We start from the raw sequence: 23,055 nt of genomic DNA on the forward strand, positions 1-23,055 counted from the left end.
TTTCTTGAATAAGTGCAATCCTAGAAAAGAAAAGTAGGAATTTATCACGCAAATAGTAATAGGGTCACTTAAATTAATGCAAATAAATAACAAAGATTTATTGGGTGAGGATGTCATAAATAAAATATTCATTAACATCAAAATATTTAAAACGATAATAATATATTTAGAATTACTTTTGTTTTTTTATATATATATAATTTTAAAGGGCTGGTCTGTGGTTAAGAATACTTCTTCCTTTCTTGATTTTACACTTCAATTCTTGGTAATTTATTTCAATAAGGGGCCTTCGAAAAAGCAAAAGAATAGATTTTTAATTTATTGATTTCTATTAGATTGAGATTTGTTAAATCTCTATAGTTGTTCCCTGCTTTTATTGCCTCTTTTGATTATCATCTTTTATCAAGTATTTGGAAAAAACAGGAAGTGTATATTTGGTATGGGATCGCATAAAATTTCGAAAATTTTTAAACGCTCAGCCATTAATAATTTGATCTTGACAAAAGCACTTCAAGATAATTGAACGCCCTGAAAATAGAGTGTCATGTACCATATCAAGTTTCTTTTATGACTTCAAACGGACAGAAACCGACCAACCGCTAAGCTCTAAAGTCTGCTGACAAGTCTTTGTCTTAAAGCTTCTTTTTTGTTTGCTTACTCAATAATCCTGTTTTGCTACTACAATGACCTTTCTCTCAACCAAACTTCGACCTTTTTCACTTTTCTTCAAATTGTATACTTCTTTATGATTCTTGACCCCGTTTCTTGACCATGAAAAGCTCAACTTCAAAAGGTACAGAGACAAGGGAGTTTAACTACAGGGAGATAGACTGGGAACTTAGGCCTGGTGGCATGCTTGTTCAAAAGAGAGATGTTGGGGTTGGCTCTTCTGGGCCTATGATCAAGATCAAGGTCTCTCATGGCTCATGTCACTATGATACTGATGTCCCTGCTCAATCCACTTTTGGTAAACATCTGTCACTGAAATTAATTGTGCGTGTGATTTGTTTTGTTTTGGTTTGATCCCATTGCATAAAATGCCAGGATCTTATTTTTCTCCTTCTGGGGTTTTACTTTGCTGTTCATTTCTTGTAAGTGGGATCAGAGACAAAACTGTGGTTGGTCCTAGTTTTTATTTTAATGGTTGTTTCGCAATTAACGAGAATGATCTAGCCGTGATCGGCGATAGATTTTGTAGCATTTTTATGTAATGTTTTTTTCCCCCTTTATTGGACAAGCCTTTTGGCTTTTATTTCTACTTTTTCAAGATGCAATGCATATTTGCCAAGGAACAAAAATTCGTACTTAAAAATTGATTTAGCTTAAGTTAACCTTACGGAGATGTACATTGATCATGATCATTTGCGTTCGTTCGTTCATTGTATGGTCCCTCTCATTCTTGCATGCAATTTGATGGTTCTGAGGTTGTTTGAGTTTACCTTGATTGTCTAATATTAGACTGCCCACTGGGTATAGGTTGCAACATTATGTTGTCCCTTATTCTGCATTCTGAAGTTGATCCTTAATTGCTGTATTTTGTTGAATTGAAGGGGATTTGAAAAAGGTTCTTGCCAATGAGACTGGTTTGGAGCCTAAAGAGCAGAGATTATTGTTTAGAGGCAAAGAAAGGGAGAATGATGAATATTTGCACATGGTAGGTGTAAAAGACATGTCAAAGGTGATACTTTTTGAGGATCCAGCTAGCAAAGAGAGGAAGCTCGAGGAGATGAAGAGAAATCAGGGTACGTTTGAAGCCTATGAAGCTGTTGCCAGAGTGAGGGCAGAGGTTGATAAACTTTGCGAGAAGGTTAGCTTTCCATTGAGATAAAAGTTAAAGCCTTTCTTGATGGCAAATTAGGTAACTTGTTGGTTATCGATGTGCTAATGATTTCTTAGGTTGTTGCATTGGAGACAACATTTTGCAGTGGCACTGCGATTGCAGACAAAGAATTTGTTGTCTTGACAGAATTGCTTATGATACAGTTGCTTAAATTGGATTCAATTGAGGCTAATGGAGAAGCAAAAGTGCAGAGAAGGATTGAGGTTATTAATAATGCTGCCCTGCTTGCTAAATTTTTCCTTCGCTGATGTTCTGTGATTGTCTATCTTAGTTCGTTCAAAAGCAAGAGGGAGACTGTTTTGAACCTATAACTTGTTCCATGTCCCGAGTCAGAAATGAGTATTCGGTGTGGGTTTGATAGATGCTTGCTCTTTATGTGCACAAAAGCTTGAAGTGATCTATGCTATTCGTAAAACAATGCTGGAAAGTGGAATTAAATGATTGAAAGACAGCATAGGATAAGTTGGAGCCTATGTTTGTCCTGATTAATGGGCTATTTCAACTGGGTTATAAATTTTCAGATATTGATTAATCATGCTTTCCCACTCCCACTAAATATAAAAGACAAAGAAGGAGAGTTGGAAAGTGTAAAGAGAATAGTGCTTGCTGATGAATCAATTGTTGTGCCTCTGTTCTTGAAAAGAAAGGATAAGCAAGAGGTCCTCTGATGTGATTATCCTTCTGGCATTTATGTACGAAAGAGTAGAGATTTTTTCACCCCTAATGGCCCTTTAATTATTTCCCATAAACACTACTTGACTCGTGTGGCCATCGCTTCACCATTACTTGCTATACCATAGGCTGCCAAGGTGATGACCCTGCTGTCCACTTTTTTTTTTATTCAAGTCCTTGCATTATCGGGATCGCTCCTATTCGGTCCAAAACATGACGACTAATATGTTGTTCAGTGCAGTTCTGTGTCAAAATGATGCTGTATAAATTCGAATTTTCATGTGCAGGTTCGTCGAATCCAGAGCTTTGTGGACACTCTTGACAATTTGAAAGTAAGAAACTCTAACCCCTTCAGCAATAGTAGCAGTGCAGTATCAGTGACTACCAAATGGGAGACATTTGCGTCTGGAGTTGGAAGCCTGAGTGCCCCAGTTCCAATACAATCTGCCACTAAAGTAACTCAAGACTGGGAGCTGTTTGACTAACCATGAGTTCTGTTCACTGGCTGGTTTTGTACAAATTCACAATGGATTATGTATTCCCATAGGGCTTGAAACCCGTATTGTGTAGCATCTTATGCTCTTTTGGTCACCGAGTGCTGTTTTTGCCGAGAAATGGAGGGGCTTATTCGAACCGCTTCTATATCTGTACATATGGCTTTGCTTATAATAGATGAGCAACTTGTCTAGTCTCATCCGTTTGCCTTCTTATACATTGACGAATTATGCTTGGGAAGCATTGCGGGAACCATCTTTAAGTTTTTGGTCTGAGACATGAAAACCATTTTCGAATGCACACCCAAAAGTCTCAAACAAAACCAACATGATCAGCCTTCATATATTTATATATTTTTGGGTAGAGCTAGAAAAACCCCCACCCTATCCCATATCTACCCAGACTGCGGCTGCACTTTACCACTTTCGTTTTGGTTGAGTTTTGAAATCATCTTCCTGGACACTGCACTTGCGTTCATCTACAGTACTTATGGTGCTCCTTGGGTAAAAATGATGCCAGATTGCCGCTGCACACTTCAAAAGACTTTTCTTTTCTTTTCTTTTTTTAAGAAAAATCACCTTGTTGATCACGTTTTCACAACATATTCTTGCAGCAGAACCATAGCTTTATTTTAAAAAAATATCTGAGCTTCGCGACAGAAGATAATCAGTGGTCTAAATGCTTCCTTTCTTATAGACTAATGTCCACCCTTCCACCCTATATAAGTCTAGGCCTTCAAATCTCAACCTAACACGGCACAATTAAACATGCAATTTAAGTGCAGCTGCTTCTTCCAACCGTTACCCACCTGAAAGAATTGAGTAGGAGAAACAATTCCCCAATATTATTGCTACACAATAATATTATTCCAACCGTTACACGGAGCTTTCGGTTGATTTAACCTGCTGGAAATTAGAGAGCGAATACCAGGGCATTAAAATGATTTAATAATAATAATGTCAACAGAATTTCCTTTTCACTTTTCCTTTCTCTTTCCATGCCTATCTCTTTGTTTTCTTATGATTTTGTTTCTGATCAGAATAGCCGAATTTTTCTTTTCAAGGACGAGCCGGATAATATTATTGCTACACAAAAAAAAAAACAGTGAGCTTAAATCCAGTTTTTTGGCTATAATTCATTAAATTTTTATCCAGCGGAGGGATAGCTTTTCCCATTTCACATGATCTTCATTATTGGACCTTTTTTGGTTGAGAAATGAAATTGGGAATGGAATCCGTCGAAGGCAGGAACTGCAGGAGTTTAGTGTGCTCAGCACTTCTTTGACACCTTTAGCCCCTTAGCTATTCCCCTTCCCAAATTTCTACTAATGAGGTGTATGAAGATTGAACTTTCACGTCTCGTTGGCATAGAAGCTGCCCTTTAAATTGAGGGATTAGCAGGGAAAAGATATGCAAGTGAGTTGTCAATAATTTCCTATCCAAAAGCAGCAGGTGGTTTTGTTCTCATTCCAGACTCGAAGTTTCAAACAGCAAAGGATTCATTTGCAATATTTACAGAAAGATTGTGCCTTTAAATCCTCTTCTAGTATTACCTTTAAGAAAACAAAAGAACCCACATTGGTTGTAGATGCTCTTATGTCATGAAATCAGCCTGCCATCACTCATGCTTGATTCATGGCTCTTCACATGTTCCATTTGAGTACTCTTCGACTGTGTGATTGTATGTTCCATTTGATAACCTGTTTGTGCCGGTTGAATTTGAATAAGAGGAGTATGCAGAAACAGGACTGCCTCGTGAGTACCGGTTCTGTGCTGCTGTGCTACTTCTTGTGGCCTTGACACGAGCCTTCCTACCCTGTATAGATGACCAAAAGCATATCAATGATGTAAAACAGAAATCTAAGTTATCTAATACAAACCTCTTAAGCACAGAAGGCGTTTTCATAAAATGAAAATTGGAGAATTCTGGTAAGCAGAATACCAACTGATACTCGCCAGAATTTATACCGAACCATGACGTGGTTCTTACTGGGAAAAACAACACTAGTTATCATCATAAAAAATGATAACACAGCCACGCATATTAACAGTCAAAGGTTCACCTTTCCCATGCACTTCTCCAAATGAGGAGCAAATCTCCCAGCCACGATCGGTCTCCCACAATTCATGCAATCAAACACTTCATTTGCAACACTTGGATGTGTTTGTCCAAATATGTCTACAACATACTTGCCATTGGTTTCACCACTATTACTAGGATCCGCTACTGTAACACGAGCTTGTGCTGACAGCCTCAATTCTTCTTCCTCTTCCTCCAAATTGCGATCAAGACCCAACCTCGCTATCCGATGACACTCAGAGGCAACATCAACAATTATGGAATCAAGGAGCTCCCCAAAAAAATGGGATGAAAGCTGTAATCAAAACATTTACAACCATGAAAAACACATACTAGAATTGTATATGAGCAAGCACATCAAAAGAGCATACATGAGAAGAGCAAAATAAGAGCTTGAGTGACAGGTCATGGAGGGTTCAATCCCGAAGGGGAACAAATGAGTCATGACTCATAAGCAAAGAGGAAATAGAGCAGAAGCAACTTTAGGTAATAAATCTGCAGCTCTTTATTTACCTAACTAGTTCTCCATGGAGAATGGCAGAGATTCAACTTACACCATAAGTTTCCTCCTTCCTTCCTTTCCTTAAATAGGTTTTAACTTGAAATCATATTTTTTTTCAAAAAAGAGTAATGCTATGCAGAGTTTAATTACAATCATGATAGTGAATATATTACATATGCCTCTACGGTCTCACATTGACACCTGATCGCAAGTGTTAACAATAACACATCTCTATCAGCAGAGACTGCGCAGAATTTCTCTTCAAAAAAAAAAAAAAACACACGCAATGATCGAATCCCATCTATAATAACACGCTACCTTTGACAACAATATTTTATATTTAACAAGAAATCATAAATATTATCAATGGTAGATTACTTAGACATTATAAAACTACTGATAACAGAATGGTAACAAAATCGTATAAATTTTTCAAGAAAATGAATACCTGGGTATGAGGAGACATGTTATCCTCGTTGGGCACTGACATGGACCTTTATGACACAAAAACTGCACTACCTGGCAAAATAGAATACAAAATCATCAAATCCTAGATTCTTCACGACAGATCTAAAGGATCAAACTTTTAAAAAAAATCGCAATAGTCCACTCCAAATTAAAGTTTATCACTCCCAGATTTTAGATTGGATTAAGTAACTCGATTAATCAGCTAAAAACCTGGAAACCCACAATAAAAATTAAAGTTACAATGGACAAATCAATGTATGACATGGGATTGAAATGGCTCACTTACAGATTGAAACGACGTAGTCTTTACGAAGAGAGGGAGGTATTTTGCCAGTGCCTTCTCTTGTCAGTTTTGGATTTGATTTGCAAGGAAAGAGAAGTTAGTGGAGATCTTCTACTTCGCGCGACCCACAAAGAACCAATAGCGGCTCGCCACTGTTTATGAAATAAGATTTTGGACGTAATTACAGATATATCCCTGTTCGCTGGCATTAGACATAAATATATAATCGTCCCTCAGAGTTTTGGAAATTACAATAACAGTCTAATCTCATCTCGTCCGTACAGTTCAGTTTCAGAGTCGGAACCAATCAAGTACGGGGAAAGATCAACCTTACACACGTGCAGCTTAAACGGATTGTCGTAAAGTCCAATTATTTTTGTATGGTTTAATTTCGATCGAATCAGATGCTAAACTTGATCAAATTTAGTTTGGGTGAGATGGAGGCTTGAATCCGTCATGTATCTGTAATTTTTTTTTTTTTTTTGAACTCTGTATAGGATGCGAAAGTCCATAATCCTTAGGTTCATATACAGACGTTCGAGCCCGTTAGAATCAGATGTAGAATTGGCTGTGGAGGCCATTAATGGCGGACTAGCTAGCACGGGTTCCTTGGAAAGTAGTTGTGATCGCTGCAGATACCAAGCTCATCTTCGAAACTGTTAATTGTTGTAGGTTTTTATTATGTGCCTAGAGCAGCAAATGCAGCAGAGGTTGCACAGAATTTTACTTGTCTTGCTTAGATTTCACGTCTTATGGGATGCTCCAATCAAATTTCAAAGCTAATTTTTATTTAATTAGGTGATAATTAAAATAAATGTTAGTAAAAGTTTAAAGAATTTAAATTCTAAAACAGAAAATGTATTTTTTAGGTTAGATTTTTATTTTTTATTTACACTTTTTTTTTAATCTTGATAAAGGATATTTTTTTATTAACAATGTAGTTTTTTAATAAAAAAATTAAGATAATTAAAATAAACATTTGCAAGAATTTCAATAATTTAAATTAAGGACGAAAAAGTTTTACCTGACACATGAACTGACTTTTTTGTGGCTGAAAAGTTGTCGGCCGGATTGTTTCCTATATTCTCTCCGTTACTTTCTTTCTTATCTCTTAAAATTCAAAGTCCACAAAATTAATAAAAATAAAGCTTGAGGACTAAAATATAAAAATATAAAATTGTATGGATCAAATATGAAAAAACCAAAAACTCTAAGGATTAAATTGTACTTCCATAGGCAAAAAATGCATTGTTTCAACTGCACAATTCACAATATTTTATTTCATGGTGAACAATATAAAACACCACGATTCCCCCAAATCTTTTAGTTTTGTTTATAATAATTAGCAATACGTGCTTAGATGAGCGACCCTTCAACCTTGGAGTCTATTCCGTACAGAGATTCAGTTTCAGAGTTAAAGCAAGCTAGCAATATATATAGACTTCGACGGTCATCTCGAACTTTGCCCCTTGTAGTTACCACTTCGAGAGAGAGAGCTGAGGAGAGCAAAAGGACATCAAAATAAAGAAAGAGGACTTGCTATTTCCCCCTGTTCTGTTCTGAACAGTCCCCATTCATATTTACACAAGGAACCAAGGCTGTCAAAATTACTTCTGATTTAATATAATTGATTCTATAATTTTTTAATAATAAAAAATGTTTAAGATATTAAACATGTGTTAGAAATGGTTTAGACATTAATCTAGATATTTAAAACTTCAATCTTGAGAAAATAATCATATAAGTATTGAATTTAACAGATTCAGTGAAGCTAGACATGCAATTATTCATGAGCAGTCAACAAACAATTTTCTTAATTTAAATATGAGGCCACTTAAAAGAGTTGTAATCTTTCTATATAAAATACAATAACTTTTTGGTTTTAAAATTGTATGTGATTTTTTAAGATTAATTTTTCATTAATTCATAATATATATAAGTTCTAAACATATTAACGCTTTAAGTGAAAAATCATGTTAAAAAATATTTTTTAATAAAATGTTAGCATCAAATATAAGTAGAATTATACATATTTATTTTGACTTTAAATATACTTATCAATCATGTTTTTAAACCAATTTTTCAAAATCTAAATGTCATTATACCTTTATAAGGCCTCCAAAGTCATCGACCTATTTTTTCCAAGTGAAGTTTTTTTTTTTTTTTTTATAATTTTGTTCTCCGTGAAGTTGATCATTTTATGTTAAAAAAATTGTGGAAGTCGGCTACTTCTCACGGGAATCCACAACTAAGGCTTGGCAGTCCATGCTTATTACTTGCAATGGAAGTCCACACCTGACATTAACGGGATCCCACGCCTTATCCTTGGAAGACCACACCCTCCCCTTTCATTTGATGAATTCTTCGCCATGGAAGTCCACATCTAACAATGGGATCTCGCACCTTATCCTTGGAAGACCATGCGCTCCCTTTCTTTTGGTGATTTCTTCGCAGCGGACAATGGAAGTCCACATCTAACAATGGGATCTCACAATTCTCTTTGATTCTTGATATTCAGACCTTATACGTCAGGATTGGTCTTATTCCATCAATCTATGTTTCTCGTGAAGCAAATGTTTATGCTGATTATTTTGCCATGTCTCCTTCTTGCTATCTTTGCATATGCTTCTGGTGTTGCTCGGTCAATAGTTTGGTTTCTTTCATTTTATTTTCTATACCCAAAAATCGAAAAAAAGAGAGTGAAACTTTTAAATCGAAATGTCCAAATCCAGGTACCGAACGCTGTGACTAATATGTATAGATTACAACCAGTAGAATCGCATCTTAAAAGCCAGCGGTCCAGTCCATCTCAACATTATCATCCCTTTGAAAAAAAATATCAAAACGTTTTAGCTCACAAATGATGACTTATGGGGTTTGCGTCATCTCTTGCTAATGCGGTTCACAAATTCCCTCGAGTTTTCAATCAGCGGTCCATTTTTCACATCGACCGCACTCCGTTTGATACGTGATGTGCGAACTCAAGTGTAGATTGTATTCTTTCACGCCCAGACATGATATCATGTGATTCGCTGAACCCGGGCTGTCCAGCCCGACAAAATAATAATCCTAGGTGAAAGGTTCTTTGTAATCCCTTATAGACTCAATACTGAACCAATCACACATATCTTGAAGCCTACCGCTGAACCCAAAGTGTATTATTTTGGGGTAAAAAATGGTATACTTGTAACCAACCATGAAGATAGAGCATGCAAACGTTAAATGAAGGCATGTTTTTTCAGTGATGTATCCTTCGAAAAATGGTTTTGTTATCATCATCAATAGTATACAAAAGCTAGAATTAACCCAAATAGTTTTTACATTGACCCATTATTACTTTAGATCTATGTCTTCAAGTAGGCCAGAATTATATATAACAAGCACATTAATTACTCTACTCTCTCGTTTGCATGGACACACAAATACAGGTTCAAGACTATATAATAAGCTCGGGTTATACTCTGTCCACACTATCCACGTGGTGAAATTCAAGGCGAGGTGAGACTCATAAGAAATACAAGCCTAAAGTCCTAGGTGACATAGAGCTCCTCCGGCCAACTAGAGCTCAAGTGTAGATTGTATTCTTTCATGTTTGGACATGTCATGTAATTCACTATTTCACTGGATCTAGAGTAGACAAGACAATTCAACCTTGGTATAAGCCTGGATGATCTAATAGGGATATTCATCGTCAAATTGGACATGGAGAGAAAAAATAGACCTAGGTTTGAGGGGGAAATTTTTTTTTTTAATGTTTTTAGATTATTTTAATGTATTAATATTAAAATTAATTTTTAAAAACTAAAAAATATATTATTTTAATATATTTTTAAATAAAAACACTTTAATTCAAACATATGCTGCCGCAAAAATTCATTAATTGCTAAAAAATTTTCAAAGATTAATTGGGTTTTGAAAATCAATCTGTTTAGGTGGCTGGAGTCTGGTTGAAGCTGCTGGATGGAAGTGCACAGTGGTGCTGTCAGCTGCTTGGTTGGTTCCGTTGGTGGGTGTCGGGTTGACGAGATGAGGCTGGTGTCGAGTGCTGGGTTGGTTCTGTTGGGAGGGGCTGGTCCGGTTTTGTTGGGCAATCGCGGTGGAGGTGGTGGCGTCGGATGGTGAGGGAAAAGGGTGGAGACTAGTGGCGGCCGGCGGTTTTGGTGATGAGTGTGATGGGTTTCGGCCAAAATAGAGAGGAATGGGGTTGTTGGTTTCGGTTGCCACTCGGTTGAGGAGGATAGCTGCTGCCAGAGGGAGTTGTTACGGGCGGGTGCTTCTGCTGTCAGTTGCCATGTCCGTGGAGAAGAAGGGTGTTGACTATATGGGTGGTGGAAGCCGAGAGAGAGGGCTGTCATTTTGGTTGAAAATGGAAGGAGGGAGCGGTGAGGAGGAGAAACCTTGGGAATGGTCTTGGCGTGGTTGACGCTGGTGTGGTGGCTGGTCTACCGTGACAGCGGTTTATGGGCTGTGATGGTGAAGTGTGAGGTTATGGCCGGCGATGATTGAAAAAAAATGCGGAGAATTTTCTTAGTCTTTTGGGAGAAATAGGTATAGACCAGGGGGTTTGGGAATTTTTAGTTTTTTAAAGAAAAAAAATGGGAGAGAGAGGTCACGGGTTCTACTTTTTACTTGTTTTGGGGAGTGAGGAAGGATGTCGAGATGGGTTTCCTGCCTTGGCAGCATTGTTGCTGGTCGAGAGGGTGCTGTTGGCCGTTGGGAGAGACGATGGTCTAATATAATTATTTTTAAATATATAAATTTAATCATAATAAATATTAATAATAAAATAATTTTTTAATATTTTATTTGTATCGTTCACCATTGCCAGATAAAATATCTAAATTATCATTTTATTTTTATTTTATATCAGTCATTCTGATATATAATCTAAGTAAGATTTTAAATTTATTTTTATTTTTATATTAATTCAAGGTAAAGATCAACCTTACTCCCGTCTTAAATTTTACTATAAATTAATTATTCAAATTAAATTTTAAAACTATAATAATTATTATTTTTATAATTATATTAATTTGGATTAACCCGACTCGTAATCAATAACCTAAGTTTTATTTTGAATCAATCTGAGTTAAGTTTTAAAATTATAATAATTATTTTTATTATTACATGTATAATTTTAAAATTAATAACTTTTTATATAGATATTTTAAAAATAAAAAATATTATTTTTTAAAATAAATTCTCTATGTACTTTCTATTTTAAAAATATAAAAATTATTTTAATATTATATCATAAATAGATTTATTTTTATATCATTATTTTTATTTATTTAACTAAATACATTTATATATTTACTACTTCTTTATTTTTTATCCCATAATAATAATTAAATATTATTTTAATGGACTGTAATATTGTCAGTGCATTTATTACACCGGATACGGTGCCCCATATGCACTGACCCTCTTCCAATTTTCTTTTCCATGTTTGGGGGCGTGTTTTCCTCTTGTCTCTTCCCCATTTTTGCAGTCCCTCTTTCTCTAAATAGTTTTTTTTTTTTTTTTTAATTTCTGATTTTTTTATTAAAACTTGTAAACATAAGAATAATAGGCAAAAAGGTTGAAAATTACAAGATATCTGAAAATCAGGCAAATCACGTTGAAAATACATTTTTTTTTTGTGAAATTTGTATTTTTTAATTTGTGGGAATATATTAAAAAATTGGAGCCAAAATCTAGTGATGACACATTGAACAAGGGGACGCTTTTTGGCCACAGATCCCATAAAAATTTGTCATATTATAGCACAAACATAACCCATGATAAAACCTAGATCTTAAATAGTTTTTGCAATGATCCTTTGTTACTTTGGATTCATATCTCTAGGCAGTCTAGAATTATAGATGATAAGCACACTAATCACTCTACCATCCATTTATATGTATACAGTATACACCCATATGGGTTCAAGGCTGCATGAACAGCCTTGAACACAAGGTAAGTCGCCTTCATTCAGATTTTTTCTTCAATTTTCTCCATTATAAGTGATAATTTGAAGAAAGAAGGATCGTTTAAGTCCAAACCTTTCAATCCATATGACATGTCGAAGAAATTAGAGAAAATTCTGTGATAATATTCATAAAGATTTTCTCCATTAAGGAACAACCCACCTGTCCACGTTTAATTAGTTGTTTTTGATTTTGTTTTTTTTGTTTTTTTTTCATGGTTTTCCACTGACAAATACATACTATGTTGATTTCACTTCACCATCCTAAAGTATGGTTCATTCTGCGAAGTTCCAGTAATACCTGAAAGGCATAAGTCCCGTGATGTTCCAGTAACAATGTGGATTATGTTTTGTGACTCAGCAATATATAGTTGAATTTATGGACACAACAGTTTGTTCTTCTTAATTTTTAGTGATGGTTGGAGACAGCATTTGACAAAGCATCATACAAATGGCCATGCTTATCTTAAACACTTCGAGATCACAGTCGGTGGCATTGAATTAAAAAAAAATGGTAAATATTCTCATGACGTTCATTCAACATGTGCCCACTGTTCTGCAGACTCGTATCGTATGCACAAGATATAAACAGGAAATTTGCATAAGATAAACAAGCTTCAGAGATTTGGATTGCATGTGACATGCCCATACTGTCATACCCTGAAATTACACGTTTTGTTTCTCTCTCTTCAATTGAAAAAATGAAAGTTAAGTGGAGAGGCGACACAAGACATCTCGGTGGGCATTTTTTAAATCTCTTTCTCGGGTTGAAAAAAATGCTAAAAAAATCCCCATATAATTCCCATCTTAGCTTGTGGGAAAATGTAGAAATTTTCATGAACCCGCACCAGCAACTGTATGGGGCTTGAGCTAGACTCTGGACCAATTTACCAGTCACTGCTGTCCATAACTTGTTGAAAGCTCTGGGCATCGCGTGGATTTATCTGGGACCATAAAACATGGCGTACACAATGACAAGTCACAAGTCGAATTTCCTATCCGAAACTCACCAAGACAGTGAGAGGATGTGAGAAAAAGAATTCACACCGTGTCAATTACAATATTTACCACCCTCTTCAAGGAATTCCCGTGGTAGAAAAGAACAAAACCAGTTCAGAAGAGTTCTTTTTATGGCATTAGTCAAATTGTAGAAAACAAATCAAGTTTCCTTACATAGTTGGACTTGCACCAGAGTCATCCATTTCATATATTCCCTGCAAAATGAAGAAAGCATTACTGCTAGCAGATATGAAAACTACATGGATATCCCCAAAGCCACAAACCTCATCATCACCTGCTGCCATGGTTACAACGTATACACCACCACAACAAGGAACGCCGCTTTATTTTCATGATAAGCATTTTGGCTTGCATGGTGAAATCTTGATGTTTGTTGTTGTTGGCATCTTCTTTATCTTCCTTATATCACTTGTACTCGTTCCTTGTCTCAAGCGAGCTGGTAGGACTCCCGAATCAGAGGATGATTAAGACTCCACCATGCAGGGAAAAGGTTTAACTTTTTATAGCTATGGAAACGGAGGAGGATTGATACATGATGGTGTCGCACAAGATCGAGTTTCACTGCACTGCAAGTGATCATGAGATTATGAAGGATCGATGGACAATGAACTCCTCGAGAAAAATTCTTGAGGAATATCGCTAACTTGTGGCTGTGAGTTGTAGTTAATTTTATTTACATTGTTCGCATACATGCATGTCCTGATTGAATCAGTATATATATTTTTTAGCTGAAGCTTTTTGGTTTTTGTATTAAACAATCAGAGAGCACCCACTTCGTGCAAAACTGTAATAACTTTAGGTATGGTACTGCCTCCAATTTCTCCATCTCAGAACCACTCTTCAGCAAAACCATATAACTGCATAAATTGTGCTTCTTATGATCGATCTGTCTCATAAATTGAGCCAAGACTGCGAGTGAAAATAGGGAAAACAGACGGGACAGGATTGATCAGAAAGCCAAGCGCACCACAGACATCTCCAGAAGCAATTACTTTTCATTTAATTCCATTTTAGGGATGGCAGCGGAGAGTGGTCGGGGTGGGTATAGCTCTGTGCCTGTTTGTCAGATGTATCGGATCGGGTCAGTATCATATTTTTCGTATTGGATAATCATGGGGCAGGTCGTATATATAATTTCCTCATGGTATTTTCCTTTAAATTAAATATTACTGAAACAATTATTATACAACTATCTATACAATATTTAAACTATGAGACTTTTCTCAGTTGTGGTTGTTGAACAGTTGAACTTGAACTGCTATGTTTAATATTTGAGATTTTATACTTTGCGCACTCACGCATTTTGAAATATTGCTCCGAAAATGTTGTGTTGTTTCATTTTAATTAAAATATCATGTCAAAAAATAAATAAATAAATTTAAAACACACTTTTAATATTTAATTTTTTTCTGAAATATCATACTCCTCATATATAAAGGTTTTATTCTTTCATTTTAGTTAACTGTGCTGTTTTACATGGTTATTAATTATATATAATTAATTAAAACACCATGTCAAGATAAAAATAAAATTAAGGAGACATCTTTTACAAAAACATTTCATGAAACATTACACTCTTTTGGAAGTTTGTGTTGTTTCACATAATAATAAATTATATTTAATTAAAAATTCATGTCACACAAAAATAAAATCAAGGAGACATTTTTAATATTTTTTTTCTTAAACCATTATGCTTCTCATGAAAATTATGTTATTTCATCTTAATCAGAATGTTGTTTCAGATGTTTAATTAATTAAAATGTCATGTCAGAAAAAATAAAATTAATTAAGAAGATACTTTTTATTATTTCTTATGAACCACTGAACTCCTCAAATAGTGATCACTTGTATTTAATTAAAATATCATTGTCAAAACGAACACAAAATTGAGGAGACATCTTTAATACTTTCTTTAATACCAAAAGTAAAGGAAATTGAACGAATCTAAAATTTATTTTTTAAGATATGCTAGCTAGTTGTATTCATGTTTTTCTAATTTAAATAAAATTAATATATATATATATATATATATATATATATATATATATATATATATATATATATATATATATATATATATATGACCTATATAAAACTGTAAAGTGAACATTAAAAGAATCTATTTAAAAGTATAGGAAATAGACACGACGAGATATCATTTAAAATGGTAATGGCTATGAGTCGTAAATATTGAGTTTTTGTTTTTTTTTTCATTTAACCAGAATCTACTTCCATTCCCTCTTCTTTTTTGTTTTTTAGTATCGTGGAAATTATAATAATTTTTTAATATTTCAAGTATCAATCAAATTATATTTTCTTTATTAAAAAAATATTTTTTAAAGAAAATATAAACAATCAAGTAGGAAAAAATAAAAGTAGAAATACTTAATTATCAATAATTTTTTAGGGGCCCGGCCCCTTGCAAGAAATTTTATTTTTCAAGCCTCTAGTCTACAAGTTGTAATTTTAGCCCTAAAACTAGAAGATTTTAAATTTTGCCCTCTCACATGATTAAAACAATTGATTGGAAAATATTTAAAAAATCACATTCTTGAATAAAAAAAGTTAATATACTCAAATGAAAAAAAATAAAAGTTCATGGACTGAAAATGTTATTAAACCTTGTAAAATTAAATTAAAAAAACAGATTAAATTAATTAGAATTTTAAAAAAACTGATTGGTTTGATTTCGGATTTATAAGCCTGAAATCGAAAAAACTGAACCGAACCCAAACAAAAAAAACAAGAAAAAGCGAGCCAAACCAGAAAAACCTAGTCAAACCGGTTTGAACCGGTTTTTGTTATAAAAATCAGAACCAAATCGAAACCGGTTAGTTTGAACCAATTTTGATTTTTGAAAAAATATATATTTTTTGGTATAGTTTTTTTTAATTAAGAAAACCGAAAATAATAATCCTTACTAACCAAGTATTATATTACAGATGAGTGGGGAGCTGGAATATTGAGTTTATCAGTAATAAATGAATTTGGATTTATAAAATTAAAATCCGTTTTATAATTATACTAACGATCAAACTGAAATCCAGATGACCGTCACTGAAACTTCTCACACCAATAGAAAACGGAGGGCGTTGTGAAATGGTATTCACAATCACACTTCACACCTGTGCTTGGAGATGAGCACCAAAGCAGAGAAAAAAAGATAAAGAAATCAGAGGATATTACGGGCCTTGGCAGTGGAAAATGCCGAAAACTTACAAAGCCACCGGGCCTAGAAAAAAAGATGGTGCTAGCCGCCACGAGAGTGATGGCAATTGACACCCTCAAAACAACCACACAACTCGAATATACAGGATACGGAACGTGACGAAAGCAGAGTATTTCAGATTGAATTTCAACTTATTTTTATTACATTTTATTTTTTAAAATTTTTTATTTATTAATTTTAAATTATTTTAATATGCTAATATTAAAAATATTTTTTTAAAAAATATATATTTTAATACAATGCTTTAAAAAGCAACTGAACACGTCCATGTACAGCAACCACACCGAGAATCCAACAAAACAAGGTTTTGTCACTTTCTTGGTTACAACAAGGTTTGGGTAAATCATTTACCCAAACGTCGCGACTGAGTTCCCCTTCACACGTGACGAAACCTAGATGCCACCAACCTCACCAGCCATGGCTCAAGAGACCTACCATCACCGCCCCCAAGAAGATGCTATTCTCCTCGATTGATAGACTATGGGCCTCGGATCATTAAACTTTATTTAGTTTGATAGATCAACTGCTGTCCCTTTATTTATAACCTATTCTATACTAGGTTTTAAATTAATAAAAGAGCTGATAAGTCAACTAACAATATATAATTAATAGGTTAAAAACCTATTTTGACTTTTATTTTTTATTTCAAAATAATGTTTTATTCTTCTATAAAAAAAACTCTTAAAATGAAAATATTTTAAATTAAATTAAATTAACTCATACAACCGGTAACCTAGAACACCAGTAGATAACTTTAGCGTGCCTTACATTCCTCTGAGGCAGTGTCCTGTTGCTATCCAGATATGAAATGGATAACATAAAATAATACAAAAAAGAATAAGTAACCGGTTGGAAATGTACTGTAAAACATGTTTCTAAAAATTTTAATTTTTTAATTTGAAATATTATTTAAATTTTCAAATCATTTTAATATGTTAATATTAAAAATAATTTTTTAAAATTAAAAAAATTATTTTAATATATTTCTAAATAAAAAATATTTTAATAATTATATTTTAAATAAAGTAAAAGATATCTTATTTGATTGATTGATGACAAAACAGTACAAAGTTGTTAGTATTGTGTTGTTTTGTCTTTATATAATATGTATATTTTACTAATTCAATAATTCTCGAAGATTTTTTTTTCATGCTATGCAAAAATAAATAAATAAATAAATAAAATATTAATTTAGTAATTAATATTTTGTTAATACATTATAATAATTTTAATATGCTATAATAAAAATAAAAAAATTTTCATTTTAATTCATTTTCTAACAAGAAAAAAAAAAAACAAAGCAACAAGCCCCATCAAACAATAGAAGCATAACACTAGCACTCAAACCCCTAAAAGCACCAAATTAGCATTTATAGAACCATTAAGTTGAGGTCATAGTTAGTTTACAGACAGAGATACCATTTGTTCACACGATTGCGATAGCTTTTAAAATAAAGTGTGTAAATCATATATTTGGTAATATTAAAATTCAAATTACTGTATATGTGGAGGTCATTGAAACTACCGGTTCGTCAAAAGTAGTTCTCAGCTGCTTCTCACGCGACCGCGTCTATGTGAATTAATTTACATGTATACTGTTTACGTAAATAGTACCAGGGAAATCTCATCTAGCACACATGAACAGTGTCTGATAATTTTTTTTTAAATTGTGTTTTACTTGAAAAACTAATATTTATTATTATTCAATAACACTACATAAATTAGAAGGATATCGCATGATGACATAGTATTTATAAAATTTGATCGCAATTCAATTTTGTTTCTGATGATATTTTACCTGATTTTGTTGCGCGTTCAAAATACCATGAAAACTATAGTCCTTATCGGATGAATTTCATACGTGATGAAATTATAAATAAGTTAACGGAATAATAAAAAATATTCAATATAAAATATTATTTATTTAATGATATAATAGTGATAGTTAAATCTACAATATTTAAATTAAAAACCATCAATATTAATATATATCTTTTTTAATTATTTTATAACCTCAATTTAAAAAATATTTTTAACCAAACACATTAAACTACTTTTTATTTAAATTCAATTTCAACTATAATTTTAACCAAACATATATAAATATCAAACCAACCTCAACTAAAAATACTTTTTATAAAACAACTTTTTTTAAATAACAACCATAAAAATTACTATAATACCAAGTCCACAAGATGAGTTGAAACTGAGTTTCAAATTAAAGGCTTCACGTTCAAATTATCAGAGAGCTCCCTTTAAGAAAAAAAAACAAAATAAAAAATAGTGAAATCAGGTCTCTACCAGGAATCTCTAGTCCATAGGATAAGCGAACAGGACCCCGTACAAGCACTGAGTTCAGCGCTGATTAGGTGAGAATTCAATTCAGGAAGCTGTCCCTTTTCACTTGATTAGCCGGGGGGCTCATAAGATGTATTAGTACATTCGAGTTTTTGACCATCGACACTTCTCACACGTAATACATTAAAGCATGAATTGACCAAAGATAAGAATGCTAGCTCACAAGCAAACAGCAATTCTTGAGATCAGAAAACAAGGTTCCCCAACAATATAGAAGTTAGGGTAACTGTCAGGTTATCATCAAGCTCTGTACTTATGGGGAGTGATTCCACAAAAGCCGAGGCAAGAGAGACAACCAAGAAACCTAATAACATCTCCCAGCTTTTCTGAACATATCCGAACGAGGCGAAATAATACATAAACCTGTCACCATATTAACTGATCACTAACCAACCTTCTACATTACGCATCAGCTCAAACAGCATCAACAAAGTTATGACATGAGATTATGTAAGAGTAAGACTTACCCAACAGAAGCCACGAAACCAGACAGGGCCATTGCAACACTACCAGCTATAGACTTGTTTTTGTTGTATGGGATTTTCTGCCTTCCAAAGCGCCTTCCCACAATGTCTGCCATCCCTGATTAAAAAAGAAGAAGAAAAAAGGCAGTTATTAGGCACAGTACAAAAAGAAAGTCTCAAGCATATATGTTCTTCCATGTACTGAAACTTAAATCAGTGAGCAGTCAAGTTATACGTTAAAGTAAAGAATGTATATTACGCAATTAAAAAATACCATCTCCAGCACACAGGTTGCATATTGCTGCAATTGCAACCGGGGAAGTCCTCCAATAGATAGCACAAGCCCCAGTAATTGTCAAGGCATAGTACAGCGGTCCTTTAAGAAGTTCCCTGATGAATGGAGGAAAGATGAGTTGGTCAAATTGAGAAGTATCATAAAGAAACAATCAAAGAATATCATGATGTGTCAACTCCAAAAAAGTAATGGATCGCTTAGAAAACAAGAAGTGTTTGTTCAGAAACCTTTATCTAAGAAAAATAAGCGCCAACCTAGAAGTTATCCTCATAACAAAACAACTCACTTAAAAAATATGTGCAGTAAGTATCCCGTCTAATCCACCAAATCAAATAAAATCTTGAGGAACAAATTAGGAGTAAATTGCGCAGCTGAATCAGTTCAAAACAAAAGGGATCTCTCAGGGAGGGATCAAGAATGAGAAGGGAGCCTTCAAGACATTTAACACAGGGAGGCTTCATGAATTTTACATCCAGAGCTGCAAGTTATAACCTGCGGTCTCCAAATCTGCTCATTGATTTCACCGTAGCTTCATCTTTCCACATTCCAGATCCAACAATAAGCATTCGTATTATGTTAACACCAGGAGTAAAAGCTGCTAAAAGTGCTCCCTGACGCCCAGAACTACAATAATTTGTAATACTGTTTAATGGGACAGATTTATAGCAATATTATGCCAAGCTTCTCTAGTCATAAAATTACCTGAAAATCGGCCAACACAGCATAAAAACTAACCCGATGCTTATATGCACAAGCTTCCGATTCAGTTTCTAAACAAAGAAAAGAAAAAGGACAATCAACCCCTAATTAGCTGAACACGATAGGAGATTTCATAGGAGAAGATTGATATTTCACGTCTCATTTTAAGAAACAAGGTAAGACTCATAGACAAAATCTCCTATGAAGCAAATAATAAATGAATAAAACCTCATGGAATCCATCAAAAAGCAGAAATTAACATCGATATTGCATGTAAATTCCCAGTAGTCGTTATACAAGCTTGTTAATCAAAATACAGTGCAAAAAATCAGGTGTTTATCCTGAAACTAAAGCAAAAAACCTGGTCAAGCCCATGTTTTGCGGTTTCTTTCCATAGTTGCAGAAACGCGAAAATAACAACGGCCGAGCAAAGATCGGAGACAACTGGGTTACTACCAGTCCACATTACAGCAGCCCACAGTATTTTGCTTTTCTTTGTCAACGTTTCAAGGCCTAATTAACAACAAAAAAAATGATTTTTGTTTGTTTTCCGGAAGGGTAGCCTTGCCAACCTGAACGTTTTATTTAAATTGTTTTTAATTAGAGATATATTAAAATAATTATTTTTATAAAAATAAACCAAAACAATCTAAAAACAAATATAAAACAATTAATTTAAAATCAAAGAATAATAGTTGTTTTAAATACAGTTGTACGGCATTGACAGCACGATGGAGTGAGGGAGTGACCTGGTCGAAGACGTGTCGTTTTGTAGTTTCTGCAAAGAAACGAAGGATAGAGAGAGCGATAGTACCGGATAAACCAGTGGCTATTAAATCGGAGACGACGGGATTCTGATGAAGCATAGCTGCTGCTGCTATCTTTGTTGTTGGATCCCCTCTAGATCTCCTCAATGATGTTTGAAATCCGACCTCAAATCTAGCAGTACAACCATTATTGATTCTTTGACAAGGAGCGAGAATGAAAGTGGGCTTCAAGTTAGAGAGATGTCTGCTGTGAGGGTCATATCGAAGAGAGGGAGGGGAGGCGTGGAAGGAGCAGTTCAATCTACTCGAGCACATTTTGATTTTGTTTTGGTTGTTCGCGCAAATAATTTCAACGAATAGTCATGCGCGCTTGGCCAAAATCGTTGTGCCGTTTGGAGAGACAACAAACAGCACTGTTAATTCCTTAAATTGTTAGACACGCCCTTCGCTGTATACACCTGTAAATGGAAGTGGCATTTCATGCATTTGAGATCGGAAAATCTTTGTAGTCACTTCTCACCTCACAATTGACATCGAACTAATTTTTTGTTGTTCTTTTTTTTTTTTCCCTTCTGTTTGAGATCTTTGTGTGTTTTTCTACAATAATTTTGATTACCACCCGAAGACTACAATTTTGTAATTATAGTGGTAGCTTTTTCTTCTTTTTTGAATTAAAAATAATTTTTTAATATTTTTAATTATTTTAACATGTTAATATTAAAAATAAAAATATTATTTTAATATATTTTTAAATAAAAAAATTTTTGTTTTGCACAGTGGGTTTAATTACGAGATATGGCCAGTTAAAACTTAAAAGGACGTGCTCATGGGCTGACCTCGCTGAGTGAGGCAAAAAAGAACGTGTTGGAGTATTGTTCCTTTGGTTTGGGCCTTTGGCCCAAAAAATAGAAAAAGGATGCGCCCACAGTACCCACCCATTTGCCCATGGGCAAGTCCTATTATTTGGGCCCTTGTATTTAAAAATCTACAACTTATGCATTTAGCCCCTTCAGAGTAATTTATTTTATCTGTTCTCAATTTCACTTGTTATTTAGGCTGCACCTCCATTAGTTCATGGACAAGCAAATTCTTTCATTAATCATGCTTTAAAAATAAGAAAATCAATTTAGTCTTGCAGAGCATCAATCGGTTCACGCACAGCTCTGTAAGCATTTGAAATGGAATTCTATGTTTTGTCTTAAATGATTGTTCTTGTGAATTAAAGCTTAATTATTTATCTCAAAAGGTTTGTTTTACGAATTAGTAATTCTTCTAAACTTGTTAAGAATATGTGTTAACTAATTAATTTTAAATTTATTATTAGTAGCATTTATCAGAACTTCCCTTTTCATCTGTGTATGTTCCAAAATTCCAATTGAGTAGTTTAGTGACTATTTTTTAGTCAATCAATGTCAGGTTGTAAGCTATTCTTCATTGATTACATTGACATGAAAATACATGTGTAGATGTGATTTATTTATGAAAAAATTAAAAAAAAAACATGACTCAATTAATACATTGATAATCCAAGACTTAATTAAGCAATTATTTCTACCTTATCAAATTTAATTTTAGATTGATGAACATTATTAATTAACCACGAATATATCGGTAACCTGTCAACGAAAAACATCGATTCAACTAATTAGTAGTTAATAAGCTAACGAACTCTTTATCAATTAAAAAATATCAAAAAAATTTAATGAATGATTATTAAGGTAATTTGAAAAAATATATAATAGTTTTATTGTTAACGAATTAATATAAAATTATTTCTAAATTTTTATTTAATAATTAAGTTTTTAAATTAAAATAGTTTTTTTTATGTAATATCATAGTCTCTCGTAAACTTTCCTAAAACAATATGTGATGATTTGATTTTTTTATGGAAATTTTTTTTTTAACAATCATCTTAA

The 23,055-nt window shown here is 33.6% G+C and overlaps 3 protein-coding genes across 6 annotated transcripts; 1 reads left to right on the top strand and 2 right to left on the bottom strand.

Moving 5' to 3' along the window:
• The first annotated feature begins 633 nt into the window (after positions 1–633).
• LOC133679567 (BAG family molecular chaperone regulator 4-like) lies at positions 634–3,206 on the top strand. 3 transcript variants are annotated; one of them, XM_062102204.1, is made up of 4 exons: positions 635–967; positions 1,551–1,807; positions 1,984–2,043; positions 2,800–3,206. In XM_062102204.1, exons 1-4 carry the CDS (start codon positions 772–774, stop codon positions 2,995–2,997), a joined length of 711 nt encoding a protein of 236 aa, XP_061958188.1. In that variant the 5' UTR covers positions 635–771; the 3' UTR covers positions 2,998–3,206. The 3 variants fall into 3 exon arrangements, with proteins under 3 accessions (XP_061958189.1, XP_061958188.1, XP_061958187.1); XM_062102203.1 differs by having other exon boundaries at positions 640–967; positions 1,897–2,043; XM_062102205.1 differs by lacking the exon at positions 1,984–2,043 and having other exon boundaries at positions 634–967.
• A 1,231-nt stretch (positions 3,207–4,437) lies between these two features.
• Positions 4,438–6,480, bottom strand: LOC133679590 (SAGA-associated factor 11-like). Its single transcript, XM_062102233.1, has 4 exons — positions 6,343–6,480; positions 6,037–6,107; positions 5,070–5,381; positions 4,438–4,822 (listed from the first exon to the last, which is right to left on the bottom strand). The coding sequence occupies exons 2-4, from the start codon at positions 6,076–6,078 to the stop codon at positions 4,640–4,642; spliced, it is 537 nt and encodes a 178-aa protein (XP_061958217.1). The 5' UTR covers positions 6,079–6,107; positions 6,343–6,480; the 3' UTR covers positions 4,438–4,639.
• Positions 6,481–18,854: 12,374 nt separating this feature from the next.
• Positions 18,855–21,747, bottom strand: LOC133679205 (farnesol kinase, chloroplastic-like). 2 transcript variants are annotated; one of them, XM_062101736.1, is made up of 7 exons: positions 21,122–21,261; positions 20,734–20,944; positions 20,376–20,443; positions 20,166–20,297; positions 19,653–19,768; positions 19,382–19,496; positions 18,855–19,277 (listed from the first exon to the last, which is right to left on the bottom strand). In XM_062101736.1, exons 2-7 carry the CDS (start codon positions 20,836–20,838, stop codon positions 19,100–19,102), a joined length of 714 nt encoding a protein of 237 aa, XP_061957720.1. In that variant the 5' UTR covers positions 20,839–20,944; positions 21,122–21,261; the 3' UTR covers positions 18,855–19,099. The 2 variants fall into 2 exon arrangements, with proteins under 2 accessions (XP_061957720.1, XP_061957719.1); XM_062101735.1 differs by lacking the exon at positions 20,734–20,944 and having other exon boundaries at positions 21,122–21,747.
• Between the last annotated feature and the right edge of the window lie 1,308 nt (positions 21,748–23,055).

The sequence above is a fragment of the Populus nigra genome, chromosome 19 (genome assembly GCF_951802175.1).
Source record: "Populus nigra chromosome 19, ddPopNigr1.1, whole genome shotgun sequence".
Classification (NCBI taxonomy): Eukaryota; Viridiplantae; Streptophyta; class Magnoliopsida; order Malpighiales; family Salicaceae; genus Populus; species Populus nigra.